Source organism: Lampris incognitus, chromosome 6 (genome assembly GCF_029633865.1).
Source record: "Lampris incognitus isolate fLamInc1 chromosome 6, fLamInc1.hap2, whole genome shotgun sequence".
Classification (NCBI taxonomy): Eukaryota; Metazoa; Chordata; class Actinopteri; order Lampriformes; family Lampridae; genus Lampris; species Lampris incognitus.
Window position 1 is genome coordinate 1,693,054 of NC_079216.1, and position 25,582 is coordinate 1,718,635.

At 46.3% G+C, this 25,582-nt stretch overlaps 1 protein-coding gene across 1 annotated transcript in view; it reads right to left on the reverse strand.

The window, feature by feature from the left end:
- Positions 1 to 1,501: 1,501 nt before the first annotated feature.
- Positions 1,502 to 25,582, reverse strand: part of LOC130113910 (receptor-type tyrosine-protein phosphatase zeta-like) — a 132,377-nt gene continuing 108,296 nt past the window's right edge. Inside the window, exons 21-34 of the mRNA XM_056281610.1 lie at positions 20,751 to 20,847; positions 17,697 to 17,779; positions 16,538 to 16,672; positions 15,620 to 15,754; positions 13,766 to 13,929; positions 10,337 to 10,472; positions 9,137 to 9,283; positions 7,956 to 8,046; positions 7,593 to 7,666; positions 6,740 to 6,865; positions 5,940 to 6,095; positions 4,846 to 4,988; positions 4,002 to 4,137; positions 1,502 to 2,422 (exon numbers count right to left, since the gene is read on the reverse strand). Of these exons, the coding sequence (XP_056137585.1) occupies positions 2,279 to 2,422; positions 4,002 to 4,137; positions 4,846 to 4,988; positions 5,940 to 6,095; positions 6,740 to 6,865; positions 7,593 to 7,666; positions 7,956 to 8,046; positions 9,137 to 9,283; positions 10,337 to 10,472; positions 13,766 to 13,929; positions 15,620 to 15,754; positions 16,538 to 16,672; positions 17,697 to 17,779; positions 20,751 to 20,847 (1,767 nt within the window). The 3' untranslated portion in view covers positions 1,502 to 2,278. The remainder of the gene's footprint in view (positions 2,423 to 4,001; positions 4,138 to 4,845; positions 4,989 to 5,939; positions 6,096 to 6,739; positions 6,866 to 7,592; positions 7,667 to 7,955; positions 8,047 to 9,136; positions 9,284 to 10,336; positions 10,473 to 13,765; positions 13,930 to 15,619; positions 15,755 to 16,537; positions 16,673 to 17,696; positions 17,780 to 20,750; positions 20,848 to 25,582) is intronic.

The window sequence follows — 25,582 nt, forward strand, 5'->3', positions numbered from 1 at the left end:
CACACGCTTGCTTCTGCATGTGTCAGATGCTGTTCAGAAGGGTTGCAAGAAGGTGATTATTCGTACTGTAGACACTGATGTTGTTGCCGTGGCCATGTTTAGGAAGATCAAGCCAGAGGAAATGTGGATTGCTTTTGGTAGAGGCACCAGCTTCAGATATATTGGGGTTCATGAAGTAGCCAACAAGCTGGATCCAAGTACCTGTGCTGCTTTCCCATTGTTCCAAGCACTCACGGGGTGTGACACAGTCTCAGCATTTGCTGGAAGAAGAAAGAAAACTGCTTGGGAGACTTGGAAGGCTTTCCCTGAAGTGACTAGACTTTCAGTGAGCTCATGCAGATGCAAGGTGATGTGAGTGAGCTGTCCAAGTCACTGTTGGAGCGCTTTGTGGTGCTGATGTACGACAGGACAAGCGAAATCACAGAGGTCAATGAAGCTAGAACACAGCTCTTCACTCAGAAATCCAGAGCTCTGGAGAACATGCCACCCACAAAGGCTGCACTAGAGCAACACATTAAGCAGGCCACCTATCAGGCCAGTGTCTGGTGCAAAGCTTTAGTAGCTGACCCTTAGCTGCCAAGCCCTTCTGATTGGGGCTGGGTGAAGGAAGCAATGGGATGGCAGCCACTATGGACCACCCTTCCAGAAGCCTCACAGAGCTGCTATGAACTTATCCATTGTGGCTGCAAGAAAGGGTGTACTACGCGCTGCAAGTGCAAAAAGGCTGCCCTCAAGTGTACTGCCCTTTGCTTATGCTCAGGAGACTGTTAGGCTTACAAAGGACACACATGACCATACTGAACTAATAAATGTCATCGTAGGGTGGGTTAAGAGATGCCGACTGACCACACTGTTCAGTCAAATTTAACAAAAATTGTGTGAAGTCCACTTTTTTGAGTTTTTGTTTTTGTGTGTGGTGGGTGTTTCCCCCATTTGTTCATGTTTGGAAAATAAAACACAATTGATATAGCCTATACTGCTGTTGAAATGTCCGTCTGCCTTCACCTATTAAAGCAATTTTAAGATGATCATTGTGCTCCAGAACTCTCCTTTTTTTTTCTCGTCTGATCTATACTGCCTTTGTGCCCGCGAAAAATGTGGGGAAAAAAACCCCCAAAAAATTGACAGCCCGAAATGTGTTCACCCTCTGACGAGTTCCAGAGGTCAAATCGGAAGTGTTTCCACGTCTGAAAACAAACTTCATGGTGTATAGAAACACTGGAGACAGTTTCATGCTTTGGTCATAAAATGCACAATACCTTCCGTATACAAGCTTATCTGCCCCACTACCCCGCCACCCTGAGAGCAGGAAAAGCGGTTTGGAGAATGGATAGATGGATCTGAAAACGTTCGTGTGTACCGAAAACTTCCTACCTTCTCCGGCATGAAAATGGTGTTTTCACATTTCTGCGGGTGAACTGAACGTTGTGTTAACACGAAGCCCGTCTGCTCCCTCCGACAGCCACCGGACAAACAGACGAACCACCAGGGGGCGCTGTTGTTAGACTCCTGTCACTTTAATCAGCTAGCTAGTAACACAGCAGTGTTTTCTGTCAGTAACTCAAACATTTAGTCTGTTACAAAATGCAGATCAGTAGATTTAAACATTAACATCTTTCAACTACAGAATTAGAATCAAACCATACATCTGAATGCACTAAAATGGTAAAATATAAAAATCTAGAGGTATAAATAGAAATTTGGTCCATCAAGTTGAGTACTATAATATTATGTACATTAGATTATGTTATCCAGGCCCTCTTTTATTTCACTTGATTTCAATAGCACAGCGCTGCTGCAGAGCACGAGCCCCACACAGGAGACAAGCTAACAAACACCATTCCATGTAAAATACGCTTTTTCCCTTTTTACTTGGCTTCCCGCCAATAAATATAAAATTTTGGAAAGGTTGTAAGTGCAGCAGGAGATTAAAAAAGGTGGTTAGTCTACAGATGTATAAAGTTGTTAGAATTATAGGCTGAAATCTAGAAAAAGGCACGCAGTCAACAGGGTTTCCATGTCCGGCGTTGAAGAAACTCATTCAGCAAACTCGTCCAGGCTCAGACCACAAGACTTCCAAGACCAGCTAGTTTAGAGTCCGAAACTTTCAGGGACTTTCCTTTAAGCAGTGTGCCGTGGAGTCTGGAGAAATGGATTTATAGAAATCATCGAGACAGGCTATCTTGTAGTTTGAGCCTGGCGTAGAGGGCGGGCGAGGCAAAGCGCTGTCACTCATCTCCACCGACGAGCAGGTTGACGGGAGTCCTGGTCCAGATCTTCAGACCAGTGACTCCAGGCTCTCGGCCGTGCCGGCTCTGTCCGTCACCATGCTCTTGTCGTTGTCAGGGGACTGAAGGGTCGTCTGGTCTTCCTGCATCGCCACCAGACTCAGCATGGCTTTGTACAGGAAGTGATAGTGCTCCTGCAGGAGAGAGGGAACACCGAAACACTCTGTGTTCAAGACTCCTTAAAGCAAGTGCACCAGGATGAATTTATAAAGCACAATATAATGCAACATGTCATATACCTTATATTTTACTTTCTCATAATACACACGTTATACTTTTTATTAACATTTGTAAATATATACATATATAATATAAAATGTGTATAAAGAGAGTATGGTATAAAATAATGTATACAAATATATGTGTAGTACAAAATGAGATAATACTTGAGCAAAGACTCTGGACACTTGAGGAGACACACACACACACACACACACACACACACACACACACATAACTGTCTCTGTGTCTTACGAAATACACACTCCACTTTATTCTGCACTGTTCTCTCTCTGCAGCATGCACAGCTTCATGTGACATGTTTATTACACCTACACACCTCTGTAAGTACTGTTACACCTACACACCTCTGTAAGTACTGTTACACCTACACACCTCTGTGAGTACTGTTACACCTACACACCTCTGTAAGTACTGTTACACCGACACACCTCTGTAAGTACTGTTACACCTACACACCTCTGTGAGTACTGTTACACCTCTGTAAGTACTGTTACACCTACACACCTCTGTGAGTACTGTTACACCTACACACCTCTAAGTACTGTTACACCTACACACCTCTGTGAGTACTGTTACACCTACACACCTCTGTGAGTACTGTTACACCTACACACCTCTGTAAGTACTGTTACACCGACACACCTCTGTAAGTACTGTTACACCGACACACCTCCGTATGTACTGTTACACCTCTGTAAGTACTGTTACACCTACACACCTCTGTAAGTACTGTTACACCGACACACCTCTGTAAGTACTGTTACACCGACACACCTCTGTAAGTACTGTTACACCGACACACCTCCGTATGTACTGTTACACCTCTGTGAGTACTGTTACACCTACACACCTCTGTAAATACTGTTACACCGACACACCTCTGTAAGTACTGTTACACCGACACACCTCTGTAAGTACTGTTACACCTCTGTAAGTACTGTTACACCTACACACCTCTGTAAGTACTGTTACACCTACACACCTCTGTGAGTACTGTTACACCTCTGTAAGTACTGTTACACCTACACACCTCTGTGAGTACTGTTACACCGACACACCTCTGTAAGTACTGTTACACCGACACACCTCTGTGAGTACTGTTACACATACACACCTCTGTGAGTACTGTTACTGTCCTCTGTTAATGTTTACATCTCAATGTGTGATTTTAGTTGGATTTTAGCTTTTAATTTTTCCTGGACTCTCAATACTGTGAATTTTACATCTCATGCTGGACTGTAAAAACTGTTATTCTATGATTGTATATCGTTAATTTTTAGATTTTCTGTAGTTTTAACTTTAACTTGGTGATGTCATACTGTTTATCTTTTCTGAGGTTGAACTAAACCCGAGCACTTCATCACCAGTGATGTCTGCACGCTGTGTTGCGCATGTGACAAATAAAAGAAATGGAAGTGGATGAGAGTGTGAGTGAGTGCAGCAGTGTGTGTGAGGGGAACTAGCTCGTACCACGTCACACAACATTCCTGGTCTCATCAGATTTGCCATCTTGGCCACCTGGAAGACGTCCATACAGCTCTCAGCCTCCAGTTGGCAAACCAAAGAGAAGAGAGCGCACAGCGTGCCAGCAGCCACGCCGCCCAGCCTGCAAGTAACACGCACACACAGTAAAGGTTCAGTCCGTAATCCACAAAGTACCGCCACACAGACCACAGCACAGGCAGCTGCTGTCGCTCCCACGTTGATTGACAGGTGTCTTAATACAAGGACTAACAGTAAACAACTAAATGGGTGTTTCTGATGTGTTCTGATGCTGAAGAAGCTGTGTTCACATATCTAATGGCTGTAAGACACACCCACAACTTCTATTACCATCTGATGAGAAAGACATAACATGATTATTTTACACCTACAACTCAACCTCTTTAATTAGGCGTGTCTATAGCCCTCCTTGTGATATGGTCGCACACATCACTGACTGGCCTTTAACGCTTTAGTTTTGGAAAGTGACCGACGTCAGCCATGAAAACGTTCTTTTGACTTTCTCCACCGCCGTGTTTCATGACAGCATTTACCTTCGCTGGCTATAGAAAACAAAACATCGCTCTGGAGGTCAGAGGGCATGCGGGGGAGGGGAAGCGGTGGACAGTTAGGTCAGCAGGTCCATGTTTTGATGCAAACATTAAGCAAAGTGAATCTTCAGTCAGCTGTTTTTAAAGACATGAAGAAGTTGCTGAAGGAGAACAGGCAAGCTGAGGGACTCGACTGCAGAAACACGTGTGTTAATCTTCAGCCACATGTCCACTTTCCCACCTCGTGTAACAATGAGAAGACGTTTTTATAGGGGCATTACTGGTCGTGGATGATAGTGGGGCCCTCCTGAGGGGAGCGCTCCTCTCTCAGCAGATGGATGAGCTGGAAGACGTTGCTGATGGGAGCGTCTGGATTGGGCCAGCGTGGACATCGGTAGTGTCTCACTTCCAGAACGTAGTCGTCCTGTTGGGACACAGAAAGAGGAGACATCCAGACCCAACCACTACATGAACCGCAGCTAGCTAGCTAACTAGCTTAACAAACTGATCCACAACCCAACCCAACCCAACACGCTTCACATGAACAGAACCTGAGCGTTTCCTACTTTACTTACTCACACGTACAAACACATGTATAGATAGAGATGTAGACATACAGAGAGACAGACAGGGAGGTATTTCAGGCTGACGTGTCCATCAAATGGAGAATTAAATCCAGTCATTAACAGTATATTTTATAGATTTACATGTAATAATAGGAATGTATTGTGTTCAACATTTTCTTTGGCCAAAGCCAGTTGTTTAATTTACAGTTTATAACTTCACTTAGCAGACACTTTTCCCCAAAGCTACATACATCTGAGAGTTAACACAACACAGAGAGGATCTAGTCAGGAGGCCACAACACAAGTACATTTCTTTTTTTCTTTTTTTAAATTCTGATTTTTCCCTTTTTCTCCCAGTTTAGTGGCCAATCGATCCCTACTTTTAATTCAAACACCCACCCTTGTACTGCATGCGTTCGCCAACGGCATCTCTCTGGCCGGCAGTCTCGAAGGAGACGCCTCCCCACTTTCGTGACGTGGCGAATCCAGGCCGAACCACTGCTTTTTCCAACACACTCAGAGACGCAGTCATGTGACGAACACAAGCAGACTCCGCCCCCCTCCTGAAGACAGCGTTGCCAATATTGCTGCTTCAAAGAGTCCGGCCATAGTCGGATCTGACAAGACCGGGGCGCAAACCCCAGACCCCAGTGGGCAACTGCATCGACACAAAGCCGATGATTAGAGCGCTACACCACCGCGGACCCCAACACAAGTACATTTATGTGGAAAACCTTTTGTGTGCTCGGGCTTCCAGTTTGTTTCAGTTCCCATGATTAGTCTCCATCTTGTTCTGGGTCTGGTCTCACCTGTTTGGTCTCCAGGATGTAGTCCTGGATCTCCAGCAGCTCCTCACTGGGCAGACACACCTTTGTCTCACTTCGCTGAGTGACAGTAAACGTCTCATAGCTGATTGGTTGCCCTTTGCGTGGCCAGAATATACATGGCTCCGCCCCTTCCTCAGCCTGACCAGAGACATTAGCATTAAGACCTTTGCACACAAAGTCTGATTCTTTTGTAAAATATACAGGTTTTTTTTTTTACTGTTTTAATCCATCCATTTGGTCCAACAACTCCCTAAACTCGCCTGGAGCATACTGACTGATGGAAAAACCGCAGAGAATCTAAACCGCTCTGAAAACATTGCTGACAGATGGTCTTTTCAGAGTTGGTGTGTAAACTTGGTGGACAAAACATGAACTCTTATTTATTTTGTAAGATGCAAAATTTAGGGGCAAAAAACTTTAGACTTAGTGTCACTAAAACTTCAGAAAGAGAATTTCACTCTTGACCTCAAGATAGATGAATGATCAGATTTATGACAAGGTTTCATCACAGGGCCGTGTGGCCCCATGATGGCCTGGCAGCCTGTCCAGGGTGTCTCCCCGCCTGCCGCCCAATGATTGCTGGGATAGGCTCCATTATCCCCGCAACCCTGAGAGCAGGATAAGCAGTTTGGATAATGGATGGATGGATAAGGTTTATATTCTAACTAAAGCTGATCTGCTGAACGCCCCCATCAGCTGTCAGTCAACACAGGTTTCAACAGAGGATTATGAAAACTAATCCACTGCAATTTCAGATCTAGGAGAATGGACGAAGAACTCACTGATGCTGTTCCAGGCAGAGACACGATGACCTGGCTGTTGTGGTCCCAGATCATCCTCCAGAAGTCCTTAATGGTTCCTGGAAGCGGACTTTGGGTCACGATGAACTCTCTGCTGTGTCGGTAACCCTGCAGAGATACAGCCATGAGTTTTATCTCCTTTGTTGTTCTGTGAAGCACAGTGTGTAACTGGCTTCATACGCATCATCACCACTCAGTTCATAATATAAAGTATGGCGTGAGCTGTGTTCTTGAACTGGGAAATTTATTTTCATGTAAAGCAAGACAAAACAGCGTTTCTTCAGACCAACAAATGTTTTGTGCAGTTTGCAAACTTTTCAAAACCTGCAAAGGTTTTCAAATCCCATCTCCATACTTTCCAGACGTGTAAAACAATGGTGCAAAAATGATTTGAAATGGTTAGATCCGGTCTAGAGTGGACCAGATCTGTTCAGATCTGGTCCACTTAACGGACCAGTTAACAGTCTGGTTTGACTTGGCTAAAGATCTGGGGCCTCATGTATCAATCGTTACTATGGGCAAATTTGTGCGTACACACCCATGGCAGTTTTTAGCCCTCAAGATTGTCTGACAGTCAGCAGCAAAGCATGATGGTTATTTGTAATTCCTTCCTCCTGACATCTATTGTCTACCTCTTGCAATGAGCCATCACCCAGGCCTGCAAAGACATCAGTGTTAGCCAGCCGGTGTCTAAATTCAGGTGTTACCCAGGTTTTACACTGGTCTCTGAGACAAACTTCAGGGCTAAAAAATCCCATGAGTGTGTATGCACAAATTTGCCCATAGTAACAATTGATACATGAGGCCCCTGTTGCGGCTGGGTTTCTGGTCTTACTGTAATGTAGGATGCGTTGATGTAGTCAGATGTTTCGCCCGCCACCAGAGAAAGCCGTACTCGTGACCTCTCAACTGCAAACAAAGACATCGCTTGTTTGAAAAACTGAACAAAAGAGAGAGTGTAGCATCTCTCACAGGAAAACTGCTCTCCAAACTAATTTTATCTTGTGACTTCTTTGAGAAGTCCCCAGGTGTTGAAGGAGTGAACAAAACCTTTGATATTAGAGAAGATGACCTGTCAAAAGCACCTCCTCCACTAACAGCCTCCACAGCAGCAGCTCTAGTTGTGTCTCTAGGTTACCTGTATCCTCCTCTTCCTCCTCCTGCACCCATGCAGAAAACCAACATGTCTGGAACTCACCGGGGATCAGAGAAGAACTTCTGTTCTTGTGGTTGGATTCTTGAAGAGCTGTGGTGAAGTCACTCTGCTTGGAGCTGCACTGGGAAATCAACTACAGAACAACAGGAACATATTGTTAGAGGACAGAAGGGACTTTGAGGAGCCAGGATCTGCAGTAGGATGAGCAGAAACCAGGTTTAACTGAAGGAACATCACAGCGCGGTTCATTCCTCTCTTTACTTTCAGCTATGAGCTCCGACCCAACCGGGTTAACTCACACTGAACCAACACATACTTCATTTCTAGTGGAAATCTCAGGCTGGTCCTAAACATCTCACCTGGTCACATCCAAACACGTCATCCATCTCAGCACAGGGAACTAAAGAAACCACCGTCTCAGATGGTTTAAAATAGCCTGCCATTAAAGTTTGGACTTTACTGTAAATGGTTTACAAGAGCTACCTCCTCATATTCTTCTCATTAGTATGCAGTACACAGTATTAGTCACAGTAACATCGATCCCATATTAATACTGTATACAATAGTGGTCATGGTGTCATCTATACTGTATTAGTACAGTACACAGTGGGGGTAGTCATGGTAACATATCCCGTGTGGTCATAATGATAACATCTATGCTGTATTAGTAAAGTGGTCGTCATGGTAATATCTGTCCTGCAGTAGTACTGCATTCTTGCTGAGGCTTCTGTCTGTGTTTCATCCTCCGTTCCTACGTTCTCCCATTTTTTCGTGAATTTATTTTTCTTCTATGGAGTTTTCCTCATCTGAATAAAGGGTTTGAGGACAGAGACGGTCTTTACTGTGGTGTGATGTAACTACCAGTTTCTTACTGTGTGAGTGTAAAGCCATCTGAGACTGGAACAGTGATAAAAAATGAACTAGACTTGTTGGATGTTGAACTACAGCACTAAATCATCAAAACGGTCCCAGACGTGTCAACGTGCTGGGTCCTGGAGTGTCCCATGTACCAACTGCTAAGAAGAAAACGTAACTTTTCCTTTATTTAACCAAGAAGTCACGTTGAGGATTAAAATCTATTGTTCCTCTGACTTCCTGCTCTGCTGTGATTGGCTACTGAACACTTCCAGACTTCCTGTGTCACCATGCCACAGAAACAACTGTAGCAAACACAAAGTAAAAAGACTGTGGCGTTGGCTGTGTGAGCTGGACAACCTGCAGACCTTAAACTGCTTCTCGAGCGGCGTCCTGCCTGACACGCCCGGGGTCAGCAGCTCATCCACGTACTTGTGGAAGAGGCTTGAGGGAACTTCTGTCTCCCGACTCAAGATGGCTTCCACTAAGGCGTCATGGATGAACACGTACTGCTCCTGGAGAGACAGAGGGAATCAAACTGCCATTCTGTTTACAGCTCAACAAGTCCTACACCTATAAGTGCTTCCCTCATTCTGCCTGCACCACCGCTTGCACCACCGCTTGTCCCCGCTGTCAGAAAATAAACCCGAGAAACAAAACACGGATTATTTCCCTTTAGGAAACACATCAACATTAACACGGTGTTAGCATGTTCTTTTTGTTTTGTTTTTTGGATTTTTTTCTTCCCAATTGTACCTGGCCAACTACCCCACTCTCCCAAGCCGTCCTGGTCGCTGCTCCACCCCCTCTACTGATCCGGGGAGAGCTGCAGACTACCACATGCCTCCTCCTATACATGTGGAGTCGCCAGCCGCATCTTTTCACCTGACAGTGAGGAGTTTCACTAGGGGGACGTAGCATGTGGGAGGATCACGCTATGCACCCCGACCGACCAGAGGAGGCGCTAGTGCAATGACCAAGACACATACTCTCATCCCGCTTCCCGTGTCTGTAGGGATGCCCGACCAAGCCGGAGGTAACACGGGGCTTCGACCCGGCGATCCCCGTGTTGGTAGACAACGGAATAGACTGCCACGCTAACCGGATGTGCTACGGTATGTTCATTTTGAGGCCAACAGCAGAAGATTGTGGTTGTGTAGTACATAAAAGGGATGGACGGTGAGGTGTAGAGACGGGTGAAGCTGTAAAAACAACAACTCAAAAGCAGTGAGACTGAAAACCAGTGAAGTGTTGTCAAGGCTCAGTGTTTTCGGTTTTTATTTTTCAAAGCCATCCAGCATGCCGAATTTCGCCACAAGAGGACACTGTTACATAACCTCACACGATCAGGAACAACCTTTCGATCCGTGGAAACATAAAATCCGTGTGAAAATCAGTTTAAACCCACCTGCTCCTTTTAAAAAATCTGGGTTTTTCAGTGAAAATTGGTAAAAACCAAAAACGCTGAGCCTTGAGCATTGTGTAAGCAGGCCGGGATCCTCCCGGATTTCAGTTACACAGAAACCTGTTCCATAGAGGGTTGCAGGTTTTGAGTGGTGACCTCTGACCTCTGTCTGGACCAGGAAGTTCCTCTGTGTGCGGATGTGTTTGAGGAAAGCCGTGACGTTGACGGTTCCCCGCTCTCGCAGCTGCTGCAGCATGTTGTCCAGCACGATGTACGTCCCCGTCCGGCCCACGCCCGCGCTGCAGAGGAACACGACACGGAAGACATGACCCCTGGAACATGTAGGCTGTGCCCACTCAAGGACAGAGACCTTGAGTGGTGAGAACAATGCACTGAATAAGTGAACATAAATAAATCTGGCTTTCAGCAGCAGTGTTTATCATTTCTGTGTGTTCAGCAGCTGCTAAACCTGCATGACAATACGCTGAGGTTCTTCATCACAGGACAACAAGTTGATGGTCTTCATCACATGACAACAAGCTGAGGTTCTTCATCACAGGACAACAAGCTGAGGTTCTTCATCACAGGACAACAAGCTGATGGTCTTCATCACATGAAAACAAGCTGAGGTTCTTCATCACATGACAACAAGCTGAGGTTCTTCATCACATGGCAGTAAGGTGGGACAATGCAAGGAATGCTAGTTCTTCACAGTCAACCTGTTCCCACCCGCATTTTTTCACCCCAATTGTACTTAGCCAATCATCCCACTCTTCCGAGCCGTCCCGGTCTCTGCTCCACCCCCTCTGCTGATCCAGGGAAGGCTGCAGACTACCGCATGCCTCCTCCCATATACAGCGCTGCTTGAAAGTTTGTGAACCCTCCGGACATGGTCACTGTTTTTGTAAAACCATTAAAATAAGCTTATTACACATACATCCAAATCCCAATTTGTAAAGCACACCTTCCAAATAATGGACACACACACAAAAAGAGATATATTTTCATTATTTAATTCAACAAAGGTGGTTTATTTCACAAAAACTGAAAATTTACCATGTGCAAAAGTATGTGAACCCTTGTATTAGTAGCTTGTGGCTCCTCCTTTTGCAGCCATTACTTCAACCAAACGTCAAACGTCTTCTGTAACCACTAACCAGTCTCTCGCATCTGCTTATGGGGCTTTTTGCCCACTCCTCCTTGCAGAACTCAGCCAGTTGAGAGAGGCTGGAGGGACATCTGGTATGTACCAACTTCTTCAGGTCTCGCCACAACATTCCAATTGGATTAAGATCCGGACTTTGACTGGGCCAATCCAGAGTACGAATCCTCTTTCTCTGAAGCCATTCCTTTGTAGTTTTGCTGGAATGCTTTGGGTCATTGTCTTGTTGCATAATCCATTTTCGTCCCAGCTTCAACTCCCTGACTGATGGCAGGAGATTCTGGTCAAGAATTTGTTGATATGCCGGAGAATTCACGGTTCCTTGGATAATATGGAGTCGTCCAGGTCCAGAAGCAGAAAAGCAACCCCAGACCTTCACATTTCCACCACCATGCTTCACTGTTGGGAGGAGGTTCTTTTCTTCATATGCAGTGCTGGCTTTTCTCCAAACATGTTGGTTTTGATTGTGACCAAATAATTCTATTTTGGACTCGTCTGTCCAGAGAATGGACTTCCAGAAGGCCTCTGGTTTGTCCAAGTGCTCTCTGGCAAAGTTGAAATGGGCAGTTTTGTTCTTTTTTGAGAGCAGAGGCTTCCTTCTAGCAACCCTCCCATGAATGTCATGGCTATTCAATTTCCGTCTGATGGTAGACGCATGCACATTTGTCCCAGATGCTACCAGAGAGGTCTGCAACTCTCTAGAGGTGATGTGTGGGTTGGCCTTTACCTGATTTATTATTTTTCTGGTGCTTCTGGGTGATAGTTCTGATGGGCGTCCACTTCTAGGCAGAGTTGCTGTCATGTTGAAGGCCCTCCATTTGTAAATTATTTGTCTTACAGTGGATGGATGGAGCTGGAATCTTTTGGAGATGGTTTTATATCCCTCCCAGACTGATGGGCTGTCACTACCCTCTTCTTCATGTCCTCGGATATCTCCTTTGCTCTCGGCATTGTTGATTTGTATGGGACCACAGTGGTTTGGTCGGTTTCCTCTCTCTTTTAATTAGTGCAGGCCAAACCCTTTCCCAAGGATGTCTCATTTCATTGGTCTGCTCAAATGATTAATTAAGCACCCAAATGTGTTTCACCTGAGTCTGTTACCTGCTTGACTTAACCAATGCAGCTGGGGGTTCACTTACTTTTGCACATACCCTAATTCCATGTTTCATGAATTTTTTGGGCTACTTAAACAAGTCCCACTAAACAAGTACATGCAACTGATAAACATATATCTGACACTTCATACATAAAAACTGGTGATGATAGAATAAGAAAATCATGGTAAAACAACAGAAAACTCTAAACTGCTCAAGGGCTTCACATACTTTCAAGCAGCACTGTATGTGGAGTCACCAGCCGCTTCTTTTCACCTGACAGTGAGGAGTTTCACCAGGGGGATGTAGCACGTGGGAGGATCACGCTATTCCCACCTGTTCCCCCTCCCTCTGGAACAGAGCACCCCGACCGACCAGAGGAGGCGCTAGTGCAGCGACCAGGACACATAACCACATCGGGCTTCCCACCCGCAGACACGGCCAATTGTATCTGTAGGGACGGCCGACGAAGCCGGAGGTAACATGGGGATTCGAACCAGTGATCTCCGTGTTGGTAGGCAGCAGAGTAGACCGCTATGCTACCTGGACGCCCAGGCAAACTGTTTTTTGTGTTGGTTTCAGAACTCTTGAAACACCTCATGTGAGACAGAACAGCACCTGTGCTCAGGGAACACCAACGGATCCTCACAACAAGTTTCAGATGCTGTTCCTTCATGCTGGCTTTACCTTCTCATCCTCAGAGCTCTCTGGTCTTTCAGCTGTGTAAGCTTTATTTTAGGACACGAAGGTAGTGAGTAAATGAGTGTGCACGACAGCATTTCACTGGAGCTTACATCAGTACCACAACACTGCCGATATGAACCACACAGGAAGCCCCAGCACCCCCACAGCCCAGAAGAGCTCATCTGCTCATCGCCTTACAGGGCGAGCATAAAGTTATCCATCCATTATCTGAACCGCTTATCCTGCTCTCAGGGTCGCGGGATGCTGGAGCCTATCCCAGCAGTCATTGGGCGGCAGGTGGGGAGACACCCTGGACAGGCCGCCAGACCATCACAGGGCCGACACACACATTCACACCTAGGGACAATTTAGGACTGTGGGAAGTAACCGGAGCAGCTGGAGGAAACCCACCCAGACATGGGGAGAACATGCAAACTCCACACAGAGGACGACCCCCAAGGTTGGACTACCCCGGGGCTCGAACCGAGAAACTTCTTGCTGTGACGCGACTGCGCTAACCACTGCACCACCGTGCCACCATGTAAAATTATTTCTGAGTTTATTTGATGAGCCAACCAAGCTAAAACACTCTTGACCTCCATTGAGAGACAACATGTGAGTACTGTGTGTGGTCTACTGGCATGTGCGGCACCTGCAGTGTACCACCACCGGCCCCATGTCGTCAGTCCGGGCCTTCGACGACCTGCGGATGAAGGTGAGCAGTGGGAGGGCGTACTCCGGCACACCCATGTCCGGCCACTGGGTGTAATGGTACTGAGTCACGGTCCGCTCGTTGCATCGCCCCTTTTGGTAGCCCTGCCAGTGGGAAGGAGCAAACAGGAAGTAAAAAGACAGAAAGAGGAAGTTGCTCGTGGCAGAGTTCTTTTTTTTTGTAGACAAAATTGAAATAAAGTCACAGGGTTAGACTAGATAATCTTCTGTAATTAATGATTCATATTTTAATCACAGTTTTCAAGAAAGAAATCAAGAAAGGAACTTGCTGTTTTTTTTCTTTCTCCCCAATTGTATCTGGCCAATTACCCCACTCTCCCCAGTCGTCCCGGTCTCTGCCCAACCCCCTCTGCTGATCCGGGGAGGGCTGCAGACTACCACATGCCTCCTCCCATACATGTGGAGTCACCAGCCGCTTCCTTTCACCTGATGGTGAGGAGTTTCACCAGGGGGACGTAGCACGTGGGAGGATCACGCTATTCCCCCCAGTCCCCCCTCCCCCCTGAACAGGTGCCCTGACTGACCAGAGGAGGCGCTAGTGCAGCGACCAGGACACACACCCACATCCGGCTTCCCACCCGCAGACACGGCCAATTGTGTCTGTAGGGACGCCCGACCAAGCCGGAGGTAACACGGGGATTCGAACCGGAGATCCCCATGTTGGAAGACAACTGAAGACCACTACGCCACCCGGATGCCCCGAACCCGCTCATTTATCATGATGATTAAAACGGGTCCCATGAGATCTGTGTGACACCATTTATTCTGAATCCCGATTAGACCCAAAGTTGAGTTCTGATTCAGTTACCAGCTGCTCTCCCTAAAACGAGGCGATGGACCCTGTTCATACCAGAAGCTCTCATTTTGTTGTGGTGCTGTTCTTACTCTTATTCCATGGTCATTTACTCTAGCAGCTTCTTTCTATGCTCCACTTGTAATTTTTTGTCCGTTAAGCTCTTTATTATTACCATTACTATGTTATTACTGACAAACATCCATCCCTCCATCATCCAAGCCGCTTATCCTGCTCTCAGGGTGGCGGGGATGCTGGAGCCTACCCCAGCAGTCATTGGGCGGCAGGTGGGGAGACACCCTGGACAGGCCACCAGACCATCATACAGGGCTGACACACACACACACACACACACACACACACACACACACACACACACACACACCTAGGGACAATGTAGTACGGTGATCCACCTGACCTACATGTCTTTGGACTGTGGGAGGAAACCGGAGCTCCCGGAGGAAACCCACACAGACACGGGGAGAACATGCAAACTCCACACAGGATGACCTGGGACGACCCAGCAAGGTTGGACTACCCCGGGGTTCAAACCCAGGACCTTCTTGCTGTGAGGTGACTGCACTAACCACTGCACCACCGTGCCGCTAACAAATAATGTTAGCATTATTTGCGTCAACCAAATGAACACAGGTTGCTTTCTGAACAGACGACACTACGTATGATTTTACAGAATAATCATTCATACCACTGGAATGCTGTCTGGGAAACTACACAGGTGTGAAAAATAATTTTGCTAGTTTAGAGTTCCTCAAAGAGTAGAAATAATTTGTGACGTTTGGGAGTTGTCTGAAATTTGCCCGCCATGTTGCAGCATGCTGTGGGTACATACATCATTTGCTCATTTTCTGGAGAAGTGAAATCATCACTGATGAATCTGCTTTGCCTAAAAGGAACATGGAGACTTAAAATACAGACTGGTCCAAGCTGGCTGTGGCTCTGAGGTTCAGTATGGACTCTGACCGTTTTGAGGCTGGTGTTTCGAAGGGTGAAAGTCCTCTGAGTGTAGTACGCCAACACTTTGCTGCTCCTGACAGTCACCAGGAAGTGACCATACTCCTCCTGCGTCTCGACTGGCCAGTACTGGTCGCACTTCCTCTGTGGGGACACCAGGTTTAACATGACGTTAAATGAACTGTCATTACTAAACTTTAACAAACACCTAAACATACAGAAGCTAGCAAGTAGGAGCTAGCATACAGGAGCTGTATGAGCTAGCTAGCATGTGGATGCAGCTAGCATGCCCCCCCTTTTTTTCTCCTCCCCAATTGTACTTGGCCAATTACCCCGTTCTTCCAAGCCATCCTGGTCGCTGCTCCACCCCCTCTGCTGATCCGGGGAGGGCTGCAGACTACCACATGCCTCCTCCCATACATGTGGAGTAACCAGCCGCTTCTTTTCCCCTGACAGTGAGGAGTTTCACCAGGGGGACGTAGCGTGTGGGAGGATCACGCTATTCCCCCCTAGTTTCCCCTCCCCCCTGAACAGGCGCCCCAACCGACCAGAGGGAGGTGCTAGTGCAGCGACCAGGACACATACCCACATCCGGCTTCCCACCCGCAGACACGGCCAATTGTGTCTGTAGGGACGCCCGACTAAGCCGGAGGTAACGCGGGGATTCGAACCGGAGATCCTCATGTTGGTAGGCAACGGAATAGACCGCCACGCCACCCGGGCGTTACCATGGCCTTTTTAATGGCATCTGACACTTTGAGATTTGTTTTTACTGAAAATTGTACGAGAAACAAAATGAATTATTAGTGGGTACTTATAAATGTGTGATTAATAAAGACACCAATCCCACAATGCAACTCCCTTGTGTGGTCTGTTAGCATTATTGAAGGCTAATGAAACTGGTTTAGGCTGAATGTGGGCTCTCACTCTGCCGTTCTCCATCAGGTTGGTTATCATGACGATCACGCCCACTTTCTGCTGCCACACCATCCTCCAGAAGTCCTCAGTGCTGCACCTCAGTGGCCCCTGAGCCGCGATGTAGGCCCTCGGCCTGGTCAAGCCCTGAAGAACAAAACCAACAGCGTCTCCTTCAGACCTCTAAAACGACCCAATGGGACGACAGAACGCGTCACTTTGAAAACAGAGACATCCTGTCATCCACTCGACACGGCCGAGACATCAAACCTCAGCAACACAAAGCAGAATCAGGTGAACAAAAAGACACAAGTTTGTTCCACCCATCCATGATCCAAACCGTTTACCCTGCTCTCAGGTCGCAGGATACTGGAGCCTATCCCAGCAGTCATTGGGTGGCAGGAAACCCACGCAGATAGAGGGAGAACATGCAAACTCCAAACAGACGACGACCCGGGACGACCCCCAAGGTTGGACTACCTTGGGGTTCGAACCCAGGACCTTCTTGCTATGAGGCGACCGCGCTAACCACTGCGCCACCCACAAGTTATTTTTAGATGTTTCTCTGATACAGGACATGATATAATTTACTGCCCTGTGCAAGTGGGTTTGTCAGGCCAGGAGAGAAAACATACACACAAGTGGACAAAACCCAGCAGCCTGACTGGTTTCCAGCAGGCAGCCAGTTTACTTTACCAGTCCCTTCAGAAGGTAGAGAGAGAAAGTACTCGGCAGTGGGCAGTGGGATAACCTTCACGGCATTCACACAACGAGTCTGTCAGACGCAGACAAAAATGAGATCCTCGCCGCTGGAGGAAACCAACCCACTCCCTTTCAGCCCCTGTCAGCAGCAGAGCCGCAGACAAAGCCTTGTGCCTTGCACGGGAGGGAGCGAGGAGGAGGAGGAGGAGGAGGAGGAGGAGCTGGCTAGCAGTCTGACACATGGCACAACAGCACCTGAACATGACGATGGCTGGATAGAGAATGGCTCCGGAAAGAACAGGAGGCACTGACTTTCATTTGAGAACGTTCGGTGATGAGAGTCCTCTTTGTAGACCATTATAAGACCGTTATAAGCCTGGACTAGCGCGAGGGACACACACTCCTTTCAAGGACGTTTCAAAACTAGCTGAAAAGGAAAAAGGAAAGTGATTTAAAGTGAGTTCCTTACATCCACGAAGTTTGCATTAATGTAGTCTGCTGCGTTCCCGCCTTTGTCGTTCTGCGGGGACAGTCGCACTCGGCTGTGGTCATCTGTGGTTGAAGCAGAGCAGAGAACATGAGACGTGTGTGTGTGTGTGTGTGTGTGTGTGTCTGAACCCCACTAAGCCTGCAAGATCAGCAGTGTGTTTATTTAGATATGAGGACAACAACTACCATGCTGCAGGGAACACAACACCATGTGCACCACACTGCTGCAGAGACACACCACCACACACAACACCATGTGCAGCACACTGCTGCAGAGAACACAACACCACACACAACACCATGTGCAGCACACTGCTGCAGAGAACACAACACCACACACAACACCATGTGCAGCACACTGCTGCAGAGACACAACACCACACACAACACCATGTGCAGCACACTGCAGCAGAGACACAACACCACACACAACAACATGTGCAGCACACTGCAGCAGAGACACAACACCACACACAACACCATGTGCAGCACACTGCTGCAGAGAACACAACACCACACACAACACCATGTGCAGCACACTGCTGCAGAGACACAACACCACACACAACACCATGTGCAGCACACTGCAGCAGAGACACAACACCACACACAACACCATGTGCAGCACACTGCTGCAGAGAACACAACACCACACCCAACACCATGTGCAGCACACTGCTGCAGAGAACACAACACCACACACAACACCATGTGCAGCACACTGCTGCAGAGACACAACACCACACACAACACCATGTGCAGCACACTGCTGCAGAGACACACCACCACACACAACACCATGTGCAGCACACTGCAGCAGAGACACAACACCACACACAACACCATGTGCCGCACACTGCAGCAGAGACACAACACCACACACAACACCATGTGCAGCACACTGCTGCAGAGAACACAACACCACACACAACACCATGTGCAGCACACTGCAGCAGAGACACAACACCACACACAACACCATGTGCAGCACACTGCAGCAGAGAACACAACACCACACACAACACCATGTGCAGCACACTGCAGCAGAGACACAACACCACACACAACACCATGTGCAGCACACTGCTGCAGAGACACAACACCACACACAACACCATGTGCAGCACACTGCAGCAGAGACACAACACCACACACAACACCATGTGCAGCACACTGCAGCAGAGACACAACACCACACACAACACCATGTGCAGCACACTGCTGCAGAGAACACAACACCACACACACCATGTGCAGCACACTGCAGCAGAGACACAACACCACACACAACACCATGTGCAGCACACTGCAGCAGAGACACAACACCACACACAACACCATGTGCAGCACACTGCAGCAGAGACACAACACCACACACAACACCATGTGCAGCACACTGCTGCAGAGACACAACACCACACACAACACCATGTGCAGCACACTGCTGCAGAGAACACAACACCACACACAACACCATGTGCAGCACACTGCAGCAGAGGACACAACACCACACAAAACACCATGTGCAGCACACTGCTGCAGAGACACAACACCACACACAACACCATGTGCAGCACACTGCAGCAGAGACACAACACCACACACAACACCATGTGCAGCACACTGCTGCAGAGACACAACACCACACACAACACCATGTGCAGCACACTGCTGCAGAGACACAACACCACACACATGACCATGTGCAGCACACTGCTGCAGAGACACAACACCACACAAAACACCATGTGCAGCACACTGCTGCAGAGACACAACACCACACAAAACACCATGTGCAGCACACTGCTGCAGAGACACAACACCACACAAAACACCATGTGCAGCACACTGCTGCAGAGACACAACACCACACAAAACACCATGTGCAGCACACTGCTGCAGAGGACACAACACCACACAAAACACCATGTGCAGCACACTGCTGCAGAGACACAACACCACACAAAACACCATGTGCAGCACACTGCTGCAGAGACACAACACCATGTGCAGCACACTGCTGCAGAGACACAACACCACACACAACACCATGTGCAGCACACTGCTGCAGAGACACAACACCACACACAACACCATGTGCAGCACACTGCTGCAGAGACACAACACCACACACATGACCATGTGCAGCACACTGCTGCAGAGACACAACACCACACAAAACACGATGTGCAGCACACTGCTGCAGAGACACAACACCACACAAAACACCATGTGCAGCACACTGCTGCAGAGACACAACACCACACAAAACACCATGTGCAGCACACTGCTGCAGAGACACAACACCACACAAAACACCATGTGCAGCACACTGCTGCAGAGACACAACACCACACAAAACACCATGTGCAGCACACTGCTGCAGAGGACACAACACCACACAAAACACCATGTGCAGCACACTGCTGCAGAGACACAACACCACACAAAACACCATGTGCAGCACACTGCTGCAGAGACACAACACCATGTGCAGCACACTGCTGCAGAGACACAACACCACACACAACACCATGTGCAGCACACTGCTGCAGAGACACAACACCACACACAACACCATGTGCAGCACACTGCTGCAGAGACACAACACCACACACATGACCATGTGCAGCACACTGCTGCAGAGACACAACACCACACAAAACACGATGTGCAGCACACTGCTGCAGAGACACAACACCACACAAAACACCATGTGCAGCACACTGCTGCAGAGACACAACACCACACAAAACACCATGTGCAGCACACTGCTGCAGAGACACAACACCATGTGCAGCACACTGCTGCAGAGACACAACACCACACAAAACACCATGTGCAGCACACTGCTGCAGAGTAACATCTCGAACCAGTAAGGACAAGCAGGGGGGCTGCAGAGTATCCACAGACTGTGTGTGTGTCTGTGTGTGTGTGTGTGTGTGTGTGTGTGAGAGTGTGTGAGTGTGTCTGTGTGTGAGTGCGAGTGTGTGTGTGTGTGTGTCTGTGTCTGTGTGAGTGTGTGTGGTCTTACAGGCCAGTATATTGAGGTATCTGTTCTTAGTCTTGTTGTCGGGGTGGTTGGAGGTGTCCGTGGTCATTGCCATGTCCACCGTGCATGTCTGCACCTCCTGACACACAACACAACAGACAACACACTGTGAAACACCTGCACTAAACCAGCAGTCACACTTACATCACACACACTCACTCACACACTCACACACACACACACACACACACACACACACACGTTAACAGACTGGTAAAACGGGCGTCGGTAGACAAGCAGCAGCTTGTGTTAAAGGTGGAAGGTGGGTATTCTGCTTCCTGCAGCACAGTGTGACTGGTAAATATGATGATATTAATATTATTAATAATAACAATAACCTTATTTATACAGCACGTTTCAAAACAATATGACTGGTAAATATGATGATATTGATATTAATAATAATAACAATAACCTTATCTATACAGCATGTTTCAAAACAATATGACTGGTAAATATGATAATATTAATATTAATAATAATAATAATAATCTTATTTATACAGCATGTTTCAAAACAATATGACTGGTAAATATGATGATATTAATATTAATAATAATAATAATCTTATTTATACAGCACGTTTCAAAACAATATGACTGGTAAATATGATGAATAATAATAACAATAACCTTATTTATACAGCGTGTTTCAAAACAATATGACTGGTAAATATGATGATATTAATATTAATAATAATAACCTTATTTATACAGCGTGTTTCAAAACAATATGACTGGTAAATATGATGATATTAATATTAATAATAACAATAACCTTATTTATACAGCGTGTTTCAAAACAATTTGACTGGTAAATATGATATTAATATTAATAATCTTATTTATACAGCATGTTTAAAAACAATATGACTGGTAAATATGATGATATTGATATTAATATTAATAATAATAATCTTATTTATACAGCACGTTACAAAACTATGACTGGTAAATATGATAATAATAATAATAATAACCTTATTTATACAGCACGTTTCAAAACAATATGACTGGTAAATATGATGATATTGATATTAATAATAATAACAATAACCTTATTTATACAGCATGTTTCAAAACAATATGACTGGTAAATATGATGATATTAATATTAATAATAACAACCTTATTTATACAGCACGTGTCAAAACAAAGTTACTAATGTGGCAGGATGAGGAAAAACACAGGCGACGAAGGCGAGTTTGAACTTTATTCCTCAACTCCAAAACCAACTGCAGCAGGAACAACCCTGCACCAGAGAGCCCGGGAACGTAAACCACGCCCCCAGCTCACAGCTCACAGCCCTGCTGGGTGAGAGGCACAGGCCCCAGTGTCCGCCACACAGCCCCCCCCCCCCCCCCCCCGAACACCCAGAAGGGACTCCTGGAAAGAAAACAGTATCTCACTGGAGGCTTAAGCAGCCTGCCATAACGGCTGCGCCGTCCCTCAGCCGAAACAGTAGGTGAAACACAGTCCAGAGTAGGGGCCCTAACAGAACAGAGTGGGGCCATAACAGAACAGAGTAGGGGCCCTAAAAGAACAGTGTAGGAACCCTAACAGAACAGAGTGGGGCCCTAACAGAACAGAGTAGGGGCCCTAAAAGAACAGTGTAGGGACCCTAACAGAACAGAGTGGGGCCCTAACAGAACAGAGTAGGGGCCCTAAAAGAACAGTGTAGGGACCCTAACAGAACAGAGTGGGGCCCTAACAGAACAGAGTAGGGGCCCTAAAAGAACAGTGTAGGGACCCTAACAGAACAGAGTGGGGCCATAACAGAACAGAGTAGGGGCCCTAAAAGAACAGTGTAGGGACCCTAACAGAACAGAGTGGGGCCCTAACAGAACAGAGTAGGGGCCCTAAAAGAACAGTGTAGGGACCCTAACAGAACAGAGTGGGGCCATAACAGAACAGAGTAGGGGCCCTAAAAGAACAGTGTAGGGACCCTAACAGAACAGAGTGGGGCCCTAACAGAACAGAGTAGGGGCCCTAAAAGAACAGTGTAGGGACCCTAACAGAACAGAGTGGGACCCTAACAGAACAGAGTAGGGGCCCTAAAAGAACAGTGTAGGGACCCTAACAGAACAGAGTGGGGCCCTAACAGAACAGAGTAGGGGCCCTAAAAGAACAGTGTAGGGACCCTAACAGAACAGAGTGGGGCCATAACAGAACAGAGTAGGGGCCCTAAAAGAACAGTGTAGGGACCCTAACAGAACAGAGTGGGGCCATAACAGAACAGAGTAGGGGCCCTAAAAGAACAGTGTAGGGACCCTAACAGAACAGAGTGGGGCCCTAACAGAACAGAGTAGGGGCCCTAAAAGAACAGTGTAGGGACCCTAACAGAACAGAGTGGGGCCCTAACAGAACAGAGTAGGGGCCCTAAAAGAACAGTGTAGGGACCCTAACAGAACAGAGTGGGCCCATAACAGAACAGAGTAGGGGCCCTAAAAGAACAGTGTAGGGACCCTAACAGAACAGAGTAGGGACCCTAACAGAACAGGGTGGGCCCTAACAGAACAGATTGGGGGCCGTAACAGAACAGTGTAGGGGGCCAAACAGAACAGAATCCCTAACAGAACATTGGAGGGTCTCTAATAAACAGAACAGTGTACGGGCCCTAACAGAAGAGTGTAGGGACCCTAACAGAACAGTGTAGGAGCCCTAACAGAACAGTGTATGGGCCCTAACATAAAAAGCCCGGTCACCCTTAGTCCTCAGCCTAGATTGTTGAATGGCTAGCAGAGCCATATGCTGTAACATGACTAGTAAATATCATAACACAAACAATAAATATAACAATATTGAGCTCCGTAGTCAGAGTAGGGAGCAGGTTGAGGATTGAATCCTTCACTTCCTGGGCACCATTATCGCCCAAGACCTCAAGTGGGAGCTGATCATCAGCTCGCTCACCAAGAAAGCATGACAGAGGTTGTACTTTCTCTGGAAGCTGAAGAAGTTTAGCATGCCAAAGCCAGTGATGGTGCACTTCTACACCGCCATCATTGAGTCCACCCTCACCTCATCCATCACTATCTGGTACGCTGCTGCCACTGCCAAGGACAAGGGCAGACTGCAGTGTATCATTCCTTCTGCAGAGAGCGTGATTGGCTGCAACCTGCAATTCCTCCAGGACCTGTATGACTCAAGGAAACCGAGGCGAGCAGGAAGGATCATGGTGGACCCTTTCCACACAGGCCATGGTCTCTTCAAAAGATGTCTTGATGCATGCTCCATAATCCAGATGGACTGATTCAACCTTCTTGGAATCTCTTCAAGACTCCCCTCTTGCAAGAGGCTAAGGTCTACAAAAAACAGAACCTCACACCACAAGAACAGCTTCTTCCCCACAGCAGTAGGGCTCTCCAACAAGCCCCCAGACACCCACAGATACTAACACTGCCCCCCAGCCACCATCCAACCCCTCTGACCCTCCCTCCACACCACGACATGACATACACTACATACATGCACACACACTCGAATGCACAACCACAGTGCAATATAGCTATCTGCCCCACTGTGCCCTCTGTACATGGACACCAGCCTGTAAATAACTCTGACTCTACCACCTCTCATTCTGTCAATAACTTATTTAAAGAGTCTCCTCATTTAACGTGTTGTACATACAGTACTTGCCACGTTCCCAGTGTTTCCACATTATTGCACCTTATTTCACCTATTCTGATTTATCTTTATTTTGTCTCGTATTTATTATATTTTATTTTAACTTTTACCTTACTGTTGCTGTTAATTTATTCCTCATGCACCAACATACCAAGTCAAATTCTTTGTATGTTCTCAAACTACTTGGCAATAAATATGATTCTGGTCTTCTGATATTTACTAGTCACATCATGATATTTACTACATACTTACTAGTCTAGTCACAGCATGATATTTACTAGTCATTATATTTACTAGTCACACATGATATGTACTACATATTTACTAGTCATTATATTTACTGGTCACATATTTACTAGTCACATCATGATATTTACTAGTCACATCATGATATTTACTAGTCATGATATTTACTACATATTTACTAGTCACATCATGATTACTACATATTTACTAGTCATCGTGATATTTACTAGTCACATCATGATATTTATTAGTCATATATTTACGAGTCATATTTACTAGTCACATCATGATATTTACTGCATATTTACTAGTCGTTATATTTACTGGGCACATCATGCTATTTACAAGTCATATTTACTAGTCACATCATGATATTTACTAGTCATTATATTTACTAGTCACATCATGATATTTACTACGTATTTACTAGTCATCATTATATTTACTGGTCACATGTTTACTAGTCACATCATGATATTTACTACTCACATGATATTTACTACATATTTACTAGTCGTGATATTTACTGGTCACATGATATTTACTAGTCACATCATGATATTTATTAGTCATATCATATTTATGAGTCATATGTACTAGTCACATCATGATATTTACTACATATTTACTAGCCGTTATATTTACTGGTCACATCATGATATTTACGAGTCATATTTACTAGTCACATGATATTTACTAGTCACATCATGATATTTACTAGTCATCATTATCTTTACTGGTCACATGATATTTACGAGTCATATATTTACTAGTCACATCATGATAGTCAAACTAGTCATACTGTGATAGTTGCTAGTCATATTATGATATTTACTAGTAATGTTATAACAGTTACTAGTAGATATTGTATTTACTAAATATTTTATGAGATTTACTCTTTGTATTATATTTACTAGTCCTATTGTGATATGTACTAGTCATGTT